This window comes from Vulpes lagopus, chromosome 2, assembly GCF_018345385.1.
Source record: "Vulpes lagopus strain Blue_001 chromosome 2, ASM1834538v1, whole genome shotgun sequence".
Classification (NCBI taxonomy): Eukaryota; Metazoa; Chordata; class Mammalia; order Carnivora; family Canidae; genus Vulpes; species Vulpes lagopus.
This window is the reverse complement of record NC_054825.1, coordinates 172377088-172391823: the sequence shown is the minus strand read 5'-3', so window position 1 is coordinate 172391823 and position 14736 is coordinate 172377088. Positions and strand designations below refer to the sequence as shown.

The window sequence follows — 14736 nt, the reverse complement described above, 5'->3', positions numbered from 1 at the left end:
CCATTGCCAAGTCAGGCACACCTTAAGAAAACTGAGAACAAACAAGAAGGAAAATAATCACGCTCAACTACAGAGCCAAACACAGTAAAATAGTCATAAGATCCTTGAGAAGAATGGGGACTGCAGGCCCAGAAGGACTAGTCTCATCTCTCACCCACATTGGGCAGGCAGCTCCTTGGGCTTGGGCTGGCACTGACGCCTTTGAAGGCACAAATTCGCCCAGAAGCACCTAGGGGCAGTTCCCCCTCGGGATCACTGGACAGACCCTTCCGGGTCGCCCCAGACACACCCACAAGGCTGGCCTGAGGAAGGTATATCACTGCTACTGTTCTCATCCTGCTTGATCAGTCTGGCTTTGCTCATCCTTCCACCTACCCTCCCTCCCTCCCTCCCTCCCTTCCTTCCTTCCTTCCTTCCTTCCTTCCTTCCTTCCTTCCTTCCATCCTTCCATCTTCTGGACTCACTAGAGGACACGGGTCGCAGGTCCCCCACTGGAGCTGCAGCCACAGCCCGTGCCTGAGCCTGTCCACTGCTCCCTCGAGAGGGCGCTCCCCACCCATTTCCGCACATCGCTTATCAGCACTGGTGGTCTGTGCAAAGCTGGCAGCACCTGTTGCTCACACTTGCGCAGGTGGAGGGCCGGCCTCAACTCCCAAGTTGCTGGGGTCCTGGAGCATCGTGGGCTGTGAGGAGGCTGGGAGCCGAGGAAGGAGGGGGTAAGGTGGCCAGGGAGGTGGGATGATCTGGCCTTGCTGTCTTGGATTCCGTCAGACTTCTGGGTCTCACGCGGGGCTGCCACTCCAACGGTGGTGGCCAGATTTGATGACCAGATGCAGACACTGCAGAATGCATTGTGGACCTAAATCCGAATGGAATGGATAGAAATGAGGTCCAATGTGGGGCCAGGTGGGATGGGGCGATAAAGCCTTGTCACCTGAAAATCCATTGACCCTGAGGCCTAGACATGGGTGGAGGAGGCCCATGCCCCAGCCCCACACATCAGAGTTTCTGTCTCTCCTAATGCCTTTCAGGAAACTGTTGAAGCCCCCACCCCCACCCCTCACTAGTCCTGCAGCCCCACTACCTCCACCATGAAAGACACCCTCTTCCTTGGTGTACTGCACCTTCCTCCTTGGACAGGGGCCATCATGCTTCCCAGAAACCTTCCAGGACCCAGGGCACTTTCCTCAGTGGCTGTCCTGCTGACAGACTCTTGACCCCCCCAGTGGTAGGGACCACCAGCCTCTCCTTGACAAAGCTGACAAGTTCTGTGGTGCTCCTCTCTGCTCTGTATCTGTGGACTCAGGGGAGGGCTTGGTCGAATTACTGCTGGTCTTGGCGTCTAGTCTCCTGATGACTTTCTTATGCCCTAGTCATGTCTTTTTTCAAGACCAGTGCCCTAGGAAGCAGGAAAGCACAGCTTGGGCCTACATGAAGGCTGAGGTCCTCAGAGGGGTGGGATTTGCCTTCCCAGTGGGTTCTGGGCTCTGCAAGTGGCCTACCTAGCATGGTCATATTCATTTGGGAAGTCTTTCATGGCTTTCTGTCTTTACAGGGATTTTTCCTTGCAACTCATTACACATGCTGTTTTTTCTTTTTTTTTAAATAAATTTATTTTTTATTGGTGTTCAATTTACCAACATACAGAATAACACCCAGTGCTCATTCCGTCAAATGCCCCCCTCAGTACCCGTCACCCAGTCACCCCCACCCCCCGCCCTCCTCCCCTTCCACCACCCCTAGATCGTTTCCCCGAGTTAGGAGTCTTTATGTTCTGTCTCCCTTTCTGATATTTCCCACACATTTCTCCTCCCTTCCCTTATATTCCCTTTCACTATTGTTTATATTCCCCAAATGAATGAGAACATATAATGTTTGTCCTTCTCTGATTGACTTATGTCACTCAGCATAATACCCTCCAGTTCCATCCATGTTGAAGCAAATGGCGGGTATTTGTCATTTCTAATGGCTGAGGAATATTCCATTGTATACATAAACCACATCTTCTTTATCCATTCATCTTTCGATGGACACGCTGTTTTGTTTTTATTTGACTTTTTTGTTCTTCTTACATATGCTTTCCTTCTCCATGTGTGTTTTCCCTGATAGAGCTCATAGGCCTTTTATTTTGATTGATTGATGGGGGCACATGGCAGTGAAAGAGCATTGATGAATTCAGATCCCTTCCAATGTCCCTTTCCCTCCTACCTAGTATTTACATATTCATTTGGCAGGTCTTGATTTGTCCATATTTTTTTAAAGATTTTTTATTTATTTATTCATGAGACACACACACACACACACACAGAGAGAGAGAGAGAGAGAGAGAGAGAGAGAGGCAGAGACACAGGCAGAGGGAGAAGCAGGTTCCATGCAGGGAGCCCAATGTGGGACTTGATCCCGGGACTCCAGGATCACGCCCTGGGCCAAAGGCAGGTGCCAAACCTCTGAGCCACCCAGGGATCCCCTATTAGTCCATATTTTAGTGGAGTTTCTTTCTCTGTAGGAAATATTAATCCGTTTAAAAAATATTTTATTTGAAAGAGAGGTAGAATGAGTACACATCACTTGTCAGTGCCAGGATTGGTAACTTGTCTCTGCCTCCATGTGAAGAGGACTACTGGAAGTTCTACATTTAGAACTTTCCCAATATCTGCCTAATGCACTTCTTCTCTTGACTTAAATTTTTACCTTTTAACTGTAATAAACTATACCTATGAGTATAGTAACTTTTTGTGAGTTCTATGAGTCCTTCTATTGATCTATTGAATGTAAGGATGGTTCTGGGGACCTAGGCAGAGGAAGAAGCAGGTTCCTTGCAGGGAGCCTGATGTGGGGCTTGATCCCAGAACCCTGGGATCACAATTTGAGCCAAAGGCAGACACTCAAACACTGAGCTACCCAGGCTCCTATGTTTCTTCCTACAAGTTTTATAGTTTCAGTGTTTAACTCTGTGATCCATTTTGAATTGATCTTCATAGAAGATGTGAGAATCAGGTCAAGGTTCATTTTTAAATTTCTGCTCTTTAATATTTTCTTCCTTCTGCTTGCTTTGTGTGTGTTCTTGAGATGGGAGCTTATTAGATTATTAATTTGGGATTCTTTTTCTTTTCTAATGTATTCCTTTAGATTTTTAAAATTTTATTTAAATTCAATTTGCCAACATAGAGTATAACACCCAGTGCTAACCTCATCATGTCCCCTTCTTTTTTTTGTTGTTTCTTGTTTTTTTTTTTTTGTCATCATGTCCCCTTCTTAATGCTCATGCAATGTCAAAAAGTGCTAAAGCATTGCACTGCTTTAGCTGTGTCCCATGCATTTTGATATTTTATATTTTCATCCAACTTAATGCAATTTTCTAATTTCCCTTAAGGTTTCCTCTTTGACCCACAGTTTATTTAGAAAAGTGTTATTTAGGGACGTCTGGGTGGCTCAGCGTTTGAGCGTCTGTCTGCCTTTGGTTCAGGGTGTGATCCCAGAGTACCGGGATCTAGTCCCACATTGGGTTCCCTGCATGGAACCTGCTTCTCCCTCTGCCTGTGTCTCTGCCTCTCTCTCCCTCTGCCTGTGTCTCTCGTGAATAAATAAATAAATCTTTAAAAAAAAGTGTTAATTTCTAAGTATTTGGAGATTTTCCTGTTTTATCAATTTCTAGTTTGATTCCACTGCATTCAGAGAATATCTTCCACATGATTTCAATTCTTTAAAATATTTTGAGGGGGCAGCCCTGGTGGCTCAGTGGTTTAGTGCCACCTTCAGCCCAGGGCATGATCCTGGAGACCTGGAGTCCCACGTTGGGCTTGCTGCCTGGAGCCTGCTTCTCCCTCTGCCTCTCTCTCTTTTAACTCTCTCTCTCTCTCTCTGTGTGTCTCTGTGTGTGTCTCTCATGATTAAATAAATAAAATCTTTTTTAAAAATAAAATAAAATAAAATATTTTGAGATTTATTTTATGGCCCTGCATTTGGTATATCTCATTATATGCTCCATGAATATTTGGAAAGAATGTGTTTTCTGCTGCAGTTGTGTCAAATGTTCTATAAAAGTCAATTAGATCCTGTTGGTTGCTGAGTTCTATATTCTCTAAAGATGATAAACTTGGAGAGGTAAGGACCTGGAAACAGATTGGCTGAAAATTTGTGCACAAACTGGTTGTTCTCTCCTTTTACTTTTCCTTTCTTATATAATCAGGTACACTGCACAGAGGGTTTGATCTCTAATCAATAAACTGACCCAGGGAGGATGTGCAACTGCACAAATGAAGACTGTATTGAGGCACAGGGAGTCTGAGTGAAAAACCATACTCAGAACTGTGGGCCTCTCAGGACCTTCCCTATCCTAGTCCCAAATACCAGTAACTCAGGAGACTGGACTTATTTTCTGCTCTAAACTAAAAAGCAGAGAAGAGAACTCTCTGGCAGTCTTCCAGTGAAAAGGCTGGCTCTAATGTCTGGCAGTTGAGAAATTTTACTTCTTCACTGGAGGCAAGAATTACCACACATTTCAGGAAAGTATCCCATGTAAAAGGAAGAAAACAATTCAAGCTTTTTTGAAAAGAAATTTGATTTGGACATAAAAGACAAAAGTGGACAAGAAAACTTTGAACAACTTTAATCACTCTGAGAGATCGAAAATTATATTGCATCCACAAATAAGAACAGAAAGCTATGAAGAAGGAAAAATTAGGCATAACTCAGAATAGTCCTTCCAGCAAATACAAATTCCAGGAATAAAAAACCCGAAATACAGAAGAGTGCCAAAAGCCAAAAAATATAAGAAAAATTCTCAGATCTGGAGCCTACAGACTAAAAATCTCACCTATATCTAGCATAAAAAATGTTTAAATATCCATGCCATCAAGTCATGAAATTTCAGTACATTAGGGATATAAATAGCATTAAGTACTTGAATGGGAGACATAAGATTACACACAAAGGAACAAAAAACAATTTGTATTAGATTTGACAACATAAGCTACCAGAAAACTTGAAAGAGATGTTTCCAAATTTTGAATACCGGTAAAGTGTGAGAGTAGAATAAAGACATTTTCAAACATTAAAGAAAAAAGAAACTTAACACATGCATCTAAAGGAAGATATTGGAAATAGGACTTTAATGAAAAATTAACTTAATTCCGGGAACAGTAATCCAATTCAGGAAAACAATGAAAGTAAGTTTCAGGACAACTGTAGGATCCAATTGGAGGCCCAGATGGGTGGACTGAGAGATTTTTAAATCTTTATTTATTTATTTATTTATTTATTTATTTCATTTCATTTCATTTATTTATTTATTTTTTATTTATTTATGATAGTCATACAGAGAAAGAGAGAGAGAGGCAGAGACACAGGCAGAGGGAGAAGCAGGCTCCATGCACCGGGAGCCCGACGTGGGATTCGATCCCGGGTCTCCAGGATCGCGCCCTGGGCCAAAGGCAGCCAAACCGCTGCGCCACCCAGGGATCCCCATTTATTTATTTATGATAGTCACAGAGAGAGAGAGAGGGGGGCAGAGACACAGGCAGAGAGAGAAGCAGGCTCCATGCACCGGGAGCCCGATGTGGGATTCGATCCCAGGTCTCCAGGATCGTGCCCTGGGCCAAAGGCAGGCGCTAAACCGCTGCGCCACCCAGGGATCCCCTTAAATCTTTATTTAAATTAAATTTGCCAACATAGAGTATAACACCCAGTGCTCATCTCATCATGCCGCCTTTTTTTTTTTTTTTTTTTAAGGTTTAATTTATTTATTCATGAGAGAGAGAGAGAGAGAGAGAGGCAGGCAGAGACACAGGCAGAGGGAGAAGCAGGCTCCATGCAGGGAGCCCAATGTGGGACTTGATCCCAGGTCCCCAGGATCAGGCCCTGCGCTAAACCGCTGAGCCACCTGGGGTGCCCTCAGGTCCCTTTCTTAATGCTCATCATCCAGTTACCCCATCCCCACCCACCTCCCCTTCTGTAATCTTTTTTGCTTCCCAGAGTTAGGAGTCTCGAGTGGTTTGTCTTCCTCTAATTTTTCACCGCTCAGTTTCTCCCCTTCCCTTATACTTTCTTTCACTATTTCTTATATTCCACATATGAGTGAAATCATATGATAATTGTCTTTCTCCGATTGACTTATTTCACTCAGCATAATACCTCCACTTCCATCCATGTCAGTGTAAATGGTAGGTATTCATCCTTTCTGACGGCTGAGTAATATTCTATTGTATAGGGGATCCCTGGGTGGCTCAGGGGTTTGGCGCCTGCCTTTAGCCCAGGGCGTGATCCTGGAGTCCCGGGATCGAGTCCCGGGTCGGGCTCCCGGCATGGAGCCTGCTTCTCCCTCTGCCTGTGTCTCTGCCTCTCTCTCTCTCTCTCTCCCTCCCTCTCTCTATGTGTATCATGAATAAATAAATAAATCTTAAAAAAATATTCTATTGTATATATATACCACAGCTTCTTTATCCATTCATCTATCGAAGGACATCATGGCTCCTTCCACAGTTTGGGTATTGTGGACATTGGTGCTATGAACATTGGGGTGCAGGTGTCCCGTCGTTTCACTACATCTGTATCTTTGTGGTAAATACTCAGTCATGCAATTGGTGGGTCATAGGGTAGCTGTACTTTTAACTTCTTGATGAACCTCCATACTGTTTTCTAGAGTGGCTGCACCAGCTTGCATTCCACCAACAGTGCAAGAGGGTTCCCCTTTCTGGACTGAGACTCTAATTGTATATTTGAATAATTGAAAAAAATAATCTGTGGACATTTAACATAACTTGGAACACTTATCTGTGGAACATCTCTAAAAACTAACAATAGGTACAAAGAAAACTAATTAAATCCTTGAAAACATCTAGAAAATATACTTGGTTTTATGTATTTATTTTTAAAGATTTTATTTATTTATTCATGAGAGACACACAGAGAGAGAGGCACAGACAAAGGCAGAGGGAGAAGCAGGCTCCATGCAGGCAGCCGACATGGGACTCGATCCTGGGTCTCCAGGACCACACCCCGGGCTGAAGACGGCACTAAACCGCTAAGCCACCCCGGCTGCTCCTACTTGGTTTTAAATAAAAAATAATTTACATAATTATTATACAAATACCTCATATTGACTAAATGAGTAATTGAGATATAGCCATATTTGGATGTGGTCAAAGAGAAAGAAAAAGATGGAAGTTTTTTGTTTTAAATGAAATACTTATCATTACCCCAGATATTTTTATCACTAAAGACATTTTTTTTTTAAGATTTATTTATTTATGATTGACATAGAGAGAGAGAGAGAGAGGCAGAGACACAGGCAGAGGAATAAGTAGGCTCCATGCCGGGAGCCCGACGCGAGACTCCATCCCGGACTCCAGGATCGCACCCTGGGCCAAAAGCAGGTGCTAAACCGCTGAGCCACCCAGGGATCCCCATTAAAGACATTTTTAACTACTAAAATGAGACTGATTTGTTAGCCAATAGGGTTCAAAGAAACACGTATTACCCAAGATTGACTGAAAACATCATTGAATTTACCCAAGATTCATGTAGGTGCAGGTAAAAACAAAACAAAACAAACTAAACTAAAAAAACCTAATCTACAAATGAATATTCCAAGTGTAGTTAAAAGAGAAAATAAAGTGCCCTTCTTTTGTTTTATGAAGTCCTATTAATTTCAGCTCCCTGATTATATACTCCTATAATTTTATCACTGAGAAATAAATTATAAGGGAAAAGAAGGGAACTAAGTGGGGAAAATTAGAGAGGTAGACAAACCAAGAGACTCCTAACTCTGGGAAACAAACAAAAGGTTGCAGAAGGGGAGGTGGATGGGGGGATGGGGTAACTGGGTGATGGTAACTAAGGAGGGCACTTGATGGGGTGAGCATTGGGTGTTATACTATATGTTGGCAAATTGAATTTAAATAAAAAAAGAAAACTAGAAAAAAAGAAAACTAGGAGATATGTTACAAAGATATAAGGAATGGAAATGCGTTTTTATTGAAGGTAAAAGAAGTAAATTTTGAGATAAATAAGAGTGGTTGATTGGAAAGAAAGAAAAAGAATGATAATATTTTTTAAAAGGATTTTATTTATTTACTTGAGGCAGGGGCAGGACAAGCAGGGGAGTGGCAAGCAGAGGGAGAAGGAGAAGCAGACTCCCAACTGAGCAGGGAGCCTGACACAGGCTCGATTCCAGGACCCCAAGATCATGACCTGAGCAGAAGGAAGATGCTCAACTGACTGAGCCACCAACATGCCCCGATAATGATAATCTTACCTCTTCCTTTCCAATAATTTTTTTCTTTTAATTATTTTACTCACTTAAATGCCACAGCACCACTTTCTTGAGGGCATACTTAATGGCCAAGATGCTGTCCATCAAAAAGAAGAGTTGGCCTGAAACAACACTTTTCTTTTGCTAATCGTTTCCTTGCCCTACCATCCTGCCTGTAAAACCCTCCACTCTGTAAAACTCCTGGGAAGGTCTATTTATTAGTAGGCAATGCTGGCCAAAATGTGATCCATGCTGGTGAGGAAAGATTTTTCTTTACCCTACAATATTCTCCTGGGTGGTCTACGAATCACACTGACACAAGACAGATTAACAGGAGATAAACAAAAGTTTAATAACATGTATATATCCTGTATACAAGGGAGAGACCTAGGAAAACTGAGTGACACCTCCAAATGGCCAAAGCCATCATCTTAATTACCATCTTTAGCTAAAGATAAAAGAAGATCCTGGGCAGTGGAGGGTCAGTTATGGGAGGTTAGCAGGAAGAGTATAATAAACAAGGACAAGGTTATGTAGATTTAAGTCCATGCCCTCTCCACTGATAACATCCTAGAGCTTTATGTACCCTCTTCTTGGTACAGTGAGGAAGACACCCTTACAAATAGAGATCTCAAAAAAAAAAAAAAAAAAAAAAACAAACAACCCAGAGATCTCCTTTATAAATGTTTCTTGCAAAAAGTTAACTTCTACTCCGTTTCAGAACTTCTCCTGTATTTGCAGTTTCTTAAAAATAATCAGCCTAGGGATCCCTGGGTGGCGCAGTGGTTTGGCGCCTGCCTTTGGCCCGGGGCGCGATCCTGGAGACCCGGGATCGGATCCCACGTCGGGCTCCCAGTGCATGGAGCCTGCTTCTCCCTCTGCCTGTGTCTCTGCCTCTCTCTCTCTCTCTGTGACTATCATAAATAAATAAATAATAATAAATGTTTAAAAAAAATAATCAGCCTAAAATAATCCTTATGCTAAAGAGACATATTCTGAGCAGCAAATTCTGCCCCCCTAGCCCTACAAACCTAGTGTTCCTGGAAAGCAAGAACCAGAAGTACAGACCTATCAAAAACCATGCCAGAAAGAACACACAGTAAGGCTACAGGAGAGAAAAAATTTTTTACCTCTACCCATTTTAGGTTTTCAGCTGGGGCTCTTGTAAACAAACAATTTATTAACATGTGTGCACAAGTCATATGGGAGAAAACAAGAGTAACTCAAAAGTGGTGGCTTAGCATTCAAGAAATAATAGGTTTGTAGAGAAATGACAGGATAAAGAAAAGCAGTTTAGGCTCCCGAGGGTGGCAATCTGTGAAAGGAAACTAATGGAGTAAGGTTTATTTGCAGATTACTTTGGTGCCATCTATGGGCTAAGAGTCTGGAGTTGTCTTCAATAAAGGAGAATTTATACCCTGCCTTTACGCACAAATGGGGGAGGGCAGGGAGCTTTTCCTGACTTTCATGCTTATACATTGACTTCAGTTCAAAATAATTTTTATGTCAAAAACGTCTATGTTGGGGTGACATACTCTAGTTTCCTTCACAGCCACCTCCCATACCCACAATCTGAGGGCACTTCACAGTTATAAAAGAACAGGCCCCACATGGAGTCACTTACCCCCAGAGAGCAGACCAAGATCAACAATTTTAATTAATTAGCAATTGCAGTTTCAACCACAGAAATGGAACCTTTGAACCGTCCATCTGAAATTTCCCAATCAGCTCTAAAAGGTAACCTGCAAAATAAGACTCCTGCCTCTTCCCTTCCCTCAAAAAGAAGAGTTGGCCTGAAACAACACTTTTCTTTTGCTAATCGTTTCCTTGCCCTATCATCCTGCCTGTAAAACCCTCCACTCTGTAAGACTCCTGGGAAGGTGTATTTATTAGTAGGCAATGCTGCCCAACTCGCGAATAGTTAAATAAAGCCAATTAGATCTTCCGATTTACTCCGTTGACTTTCGTGTTTGTTTTTTTTTAATGCTACAAACCAGAGACATCAGAGACCCCCAAACCTGGCATCACAGGCATCATCACGCCCAGTGTTCTCGGTGGCGTCTTCTCAGTTCTGCATCCAAAGAATGGCACAGACGCGGGCAACAGCTCCAAGCAGGAAAAAACACAACCCAGTCTGCGATCCCACGCTCAGGGGCTTGGGGCACCGCGCCAAGCCCCTCAGAAAACGCCACGTGAACCACGACCAGGGGGACTGGGTATCAGTCAGGGTCATCACTTCAAGCCTGAATAAAGTTCTAGACAGCCTGCAAGCTCCAATCTCTCTCACGGCGCCCCTTACCCTTTCCCCTACCCCAGTCTCCAGCGGTGGCGGCTCCAAAGCTTCCCTCACCTCAGCAGACCCCAGGCTTCCCCCGCTTCCTCCAGCCCCCGCCCGCGCCTGCGCACTCGGGACTGAAACGGCAACTCCAGGGAGCTTAAACGCCGGGCGCTTGAGGGCAGTGTTCGCGGCTCGAACCGAGGGCGGGGAGGGGGTAGGGGGCGGGGAGGGGGTAGGGGGCAGGGTGCTGGGGTAAGAGGAGGAAGGGGGCGAAGGAGGGAGGAAAGGGGCGCGGCCAAGAACCAAAAGAGGGAAGCCAGAATACACGGCTTTTGTGATTTTGGACGACGGTTCCAACAAGGGAGCAGGCTCCGATTATCCTCGGTAGCACCGACCACTCACAGACACGCTTACAGGCCTGAGGAACCCTGGCTCTGCCGGAACTCGGCTTCTCCACCGGTCACCGAGCCGAGGACCCTGCCCGGTTCTCCCCCACCGCCCCCTTCCTGAGGAACCGAGACACTTGCTCCCGCCCCCTTTGCGCCTGCGCACTCAGGCCGCGGCGGGCCCTCTGGAAGCCCGTAGACTTGAGGGCTGGGCGGTCCTCACAGCCCGTCGTGGCCCGAGTGTGCGGGTCGCTGCTTGTGGCCGCTGCTTTTCTGAAGGAAACGAGTGCGGGAGGGCTGGATTCTGCGGTCCGGACCGGGGGTGGGTGGAGCCTGGGGCCTCGGGCTACTTCGCGATTCCTCCCGGGTGAGGGCTGGCAGCTCGAGACCCGAAGCGGGTGGGTTTAAACTCGTGGGCTCTAACAGCGCGGGGCCCGGCTTGTGGGCGCGGCCTATTCGGCAACGCGAGACCCTGCGGTCCTACGCACCTCGGTCTTCTCCTTAACCACCTAGGTCCGCCCGTAGAGGGCAGTCGGAGGCGGAGCCCCAGAATAAAGGTCCCCTGCAAAACGCTGGGGCTAGATTCACGCATGGCTGGTCTCTGAGGGCCTGAGGACCCGCTAGACGCGAGAAGACGCCGTGGGCCGTCCCGCGGGGTGAGCAGTAACGGTGTCCGAACTGCGGGGTCCCCAGAGCTGCGAACCCGGACCCGGGGGACTGCAGACCTCTCCCCGTTTGCCTTCGTTTCCATTTGTGCACACCTGTGATGGCTAGCGAGGGTCAGGGAGCGTGGAGGGTGGTGGGTTCTAACCGATCAAGAAAAGCCTGAGGGTGTAATGAACACTATTTGCTTCCCCAGCCCTGCCAGTCTCCAGAGAAGGCCTTTGAAGCGAAGCGAATCGCTGCTGCGCCTCGCAAAGCCAGGTTCTGTGTGAGTGTGTGTTGCTTCTTTGTTTCCGTGAAATGCATTTGATTTTCAGAACACTGGGCTTTTTGCTTTTCTTCCCTTGGAATGTGCTGCCTAAGAATGATCTATTCATTGGTTTGGGCCTTAAGATTTCCCTACCTAGTTAATGGCAGGGGACCTAATTAATAGGTAACCCTCTCTAGTGTCCATTTAATGCAATTCTGCAGTTACTTAACCGTATGGTATATATTTAATTGCTTTTTGAGCAGTTTTTCTTAAGGATTCTGATGATGGAGATAACCCTATTTGGAAGTCAACGTTCATGCTTTGTTTTCGACTGTGGTTTGTTAAGGAGTAGTTTAAGGGTTTGTTTAGATATCTTCAGTGATTCCAGAGTAGGGGTGGGGATTTTTTTTCCAGGGGACTCTGTGATTGGTAATTTTTGGTACCAGCCAGATGTGGTTAGCGGTTTGGTAGCATGAGTTTTTTTTTTTTTTTAATTTTTATTTATTTATGATAGTCACACACACAGAGAGAGAGAGAGAGAGAGGCAGAGACACAGGCAGAGGGAGAAGCAGGCTCCATGCACCGGGAGCCCGACTTGGGATTCAATCCGGAGTCTCCAGGATCACGCCCTGGGCCAAAGGCAGGCGCCAAACCGCTGCGCCACCCAGGGATCCCGGTAGCATGAGTTTGTTCTGCTTATTTTAGGGAAATACAAAATGGTATATATTTCAGGTGTACAACATGATGTTTTTCGGTTATATATACATTGTGGAATGGAATGATTAGCACAATCAGAGTAATTACCATCCGTCACTTCATAATTATTTCTGTGTGTGGTGAGAAAACTTAAGATCTACTCTCTTGGCAAATTTCAAGTATATAATACAGAAACCTTGCTGCACCTTAGGTCTTCAGAACTTACTCATCTTACGACTGAAAGTTTGTAACACTAGTTTGTTTGGGGTATGTTTTTTGATAGACTGAAGTGTATAAGGTGTTTAAGAATTTTGAACCTAGATGAAAGGAATTTGAATCTTGCCTGCCACTTAAATCTGAGTGCATTTGAGCAGTTATTTCTGGTCCCAATTTCTTCATCTTTAAATTCAGAATTACAATAGTAAATAACTCACGGGGTGGTTTTAAAAATTACCTGAATTAATATTTGTAAGCTCTTAGAGGAGTACCTGGCACATTAGAGGAGTGCTTAACTAATATTAGCTATCAGTTGTCAATGATGATTCTAAGTCGTTTCCTATCCCAGGAGCGAGAATGAATGGGGGGGCATAGAGAGAAGCAGACTCCCTTTTGAGTGTCTGGAGCCCTGGGTTGGGAGGGTTGTGGAGGAACTCTATCCTAAGATCCCAAGACCATGACCTGAGCCAAAATCAGATGTTTAACCCACTGAGCCACCTAAGCACCCCCCCCCCCCCCAAAGAGGGATTCTAACATGAAGTTTTTGGACTCTGTTTATGGGTTTCTAGGACAACACAAATCTAAGATTATGTATAAGATTGTTCTATATATTTGTCAGCAGGTAGTTTGGTGGGGAGGAAGTCTATCATTTCATGATACTATCAGAGTTGTTTAAGACCCAACAAGATTGATTCTTACTGGTGTGGAATAAAAGTCTGGGATAACTGGGAATGACTTTAGGGATAATCTTTTATAAAAGTAGTATTCAGCAGTATGGAAATGGTTAAGTAACTCACACTCCATGTGATGGAATGTTGAGATACTAAAAATTCCGTTTATTAGGAATTTAATCATCAGAAAAATAGATACGTATATGATGTAATATTGCGAAGTGTTATTATAAATAAAAATCTTTAAGAAATTGTAAAGTTACATATACATATTGAACACAATTTATAAGATACATTGCAAGGACTTAATTACTGGTGTATTCATTGGAGTCCAGGAGGGTTAAGCTCAAGTTATTGAGCAGTTGCTGTGAAATAAGCATTTCTTTTTCTATCTCTTAATTGCTTGAGAAAAGCATTGTGATCCTTCACAGAAGGATCTCAGATGTTGATGAGACACAATATTCAGGAATTGGTAGGAATTATTTTTTCAGTCACATTGATTACCTTGTTGATACCATTTACATAGGCCTATTTAATCACAATTTTCTTAATGACTGCAAGGTACCCCATTTTCCCAACTTATTAAAAGATTCTTTTTAATGGAAATGGCTTTTTAAAACAGTATTTATAATAGAGTTAATGCAGGCTTACAAAATAATAAGTAACTAAGGGACCTAAAATGAAGAAATTAAAATTATCCATAGTCTCAACATCCAAAATAATCACTATTGATATTTATAGTATATTTTCTCAAAATATTTCTACAAGCGTATGTATTTTTGCGTATGGTTTTATTTCTGAATAATGGGATAACGTTAATTAAAAATTTAATTTCGGGGATCCCTGGGTGGCGCAGTGGTTTGGCGCTTGCCTTTGGCCCAGGGCGCGATCCTGGAGACCCGGGATCAAATCCCACATCGGGCTCCTGGTGCATGGAGCCTGCTTCTCCCTCTGCCTGTGTCTCTGCCCCTCTCTCTCTCTCTCTCTGTGACTATCATAAATAAATAAAAAAAATAAAATAAAATAAAAATTTAATTTAAAATTTAAAGAAATCAAGACTTTAAAGTAGTTACTACTTTTTTTTTTATTTTTTAAGATTTTACTTATTTATTTATGAGAGACACAGAGAGAGAGAGGCAGACAGAGGCAGAGAGAGAAGCAGGCTCCATGCAGGGAGCCCAATGAGGGACTGAATCCTGCAACCGCAGGTTCACGACCCCAGCCAAAGGCAGATGCTCAACTGATGAGCCACCCTGGCGTCCCAAAGTAGTTATTACTCTAAAAGAGATGTTCAGTGCCCTCATGGATTTTATAATCATGGATGT

At 43.9% G+C, this 14736-nt stretch overlaps 2 protein-coding genes across 2 annotated transcripts in view; one reads left to right on the top strand and one right to left on the bottom strand.

Moving 5' to 3' along the window:
* Positions 1-463: 463 nt before the first annotated feature.
* On the bottom strand, positions 464-11666 carry LOC121479238 (protein enabled homolog). Its single transcript, XM_041734705.1, has 4 exons — positions 11266-11666; positions 11026-11188; positions 10602-10898; positions 464-859 (listed from the first exon to the last, which is right to left on the bottom strand). The coding sequence occupies exons 1-4, from the start codon at positions 11664-11666 to the stop codon at positions 464-466; spliced, it is 1257 nt and encodes a 418-aa protein (XP_041590639.1).
* LOC121479230 overlaps positions 10696-14736 on the top strand; it is a 60665-nt gene continuing 56624 nt past the window's right edge. Inside the window, exons 1-3 of the mRNA XM_041734694.1 lie at positions 10696-11237; positions 11429-11571; positions 11775-11846. The gene's annotated coding sequence lies outside the window, so the exon portion shown is untranslated. The remainder of the gene's footprint in view (positions 11238-11428; positions 11572-11774; positions 11847-14736) is intronic.

Excerpts from the sequence above, each read along its gene's own strand:
- LOC121479238 (XM_041734705.1), bottom strand. The coding sequence starts at position 11,666 with ATGGAAACGAAGGCAAACGGGGAGAGGTCTGCAGTCCCCCGGGTCCGG. Across the intron at positions 11,189-11,265 it reads CACCCGGGAGGAATCGCGAA|AAAAGCAGCGGCCACAAGCA; the intron begins GTAGCCCGAGGC and ends CGTTTCCTTCAG. Across the intron at positions 10,899-11,025 it reads GGTTCCTCAGGAAGGGGGCG|CCTGCTCCCTTGTTGGAACC; the intron begins GTGGGGGAGAAC and ends GGATAATCGGAG.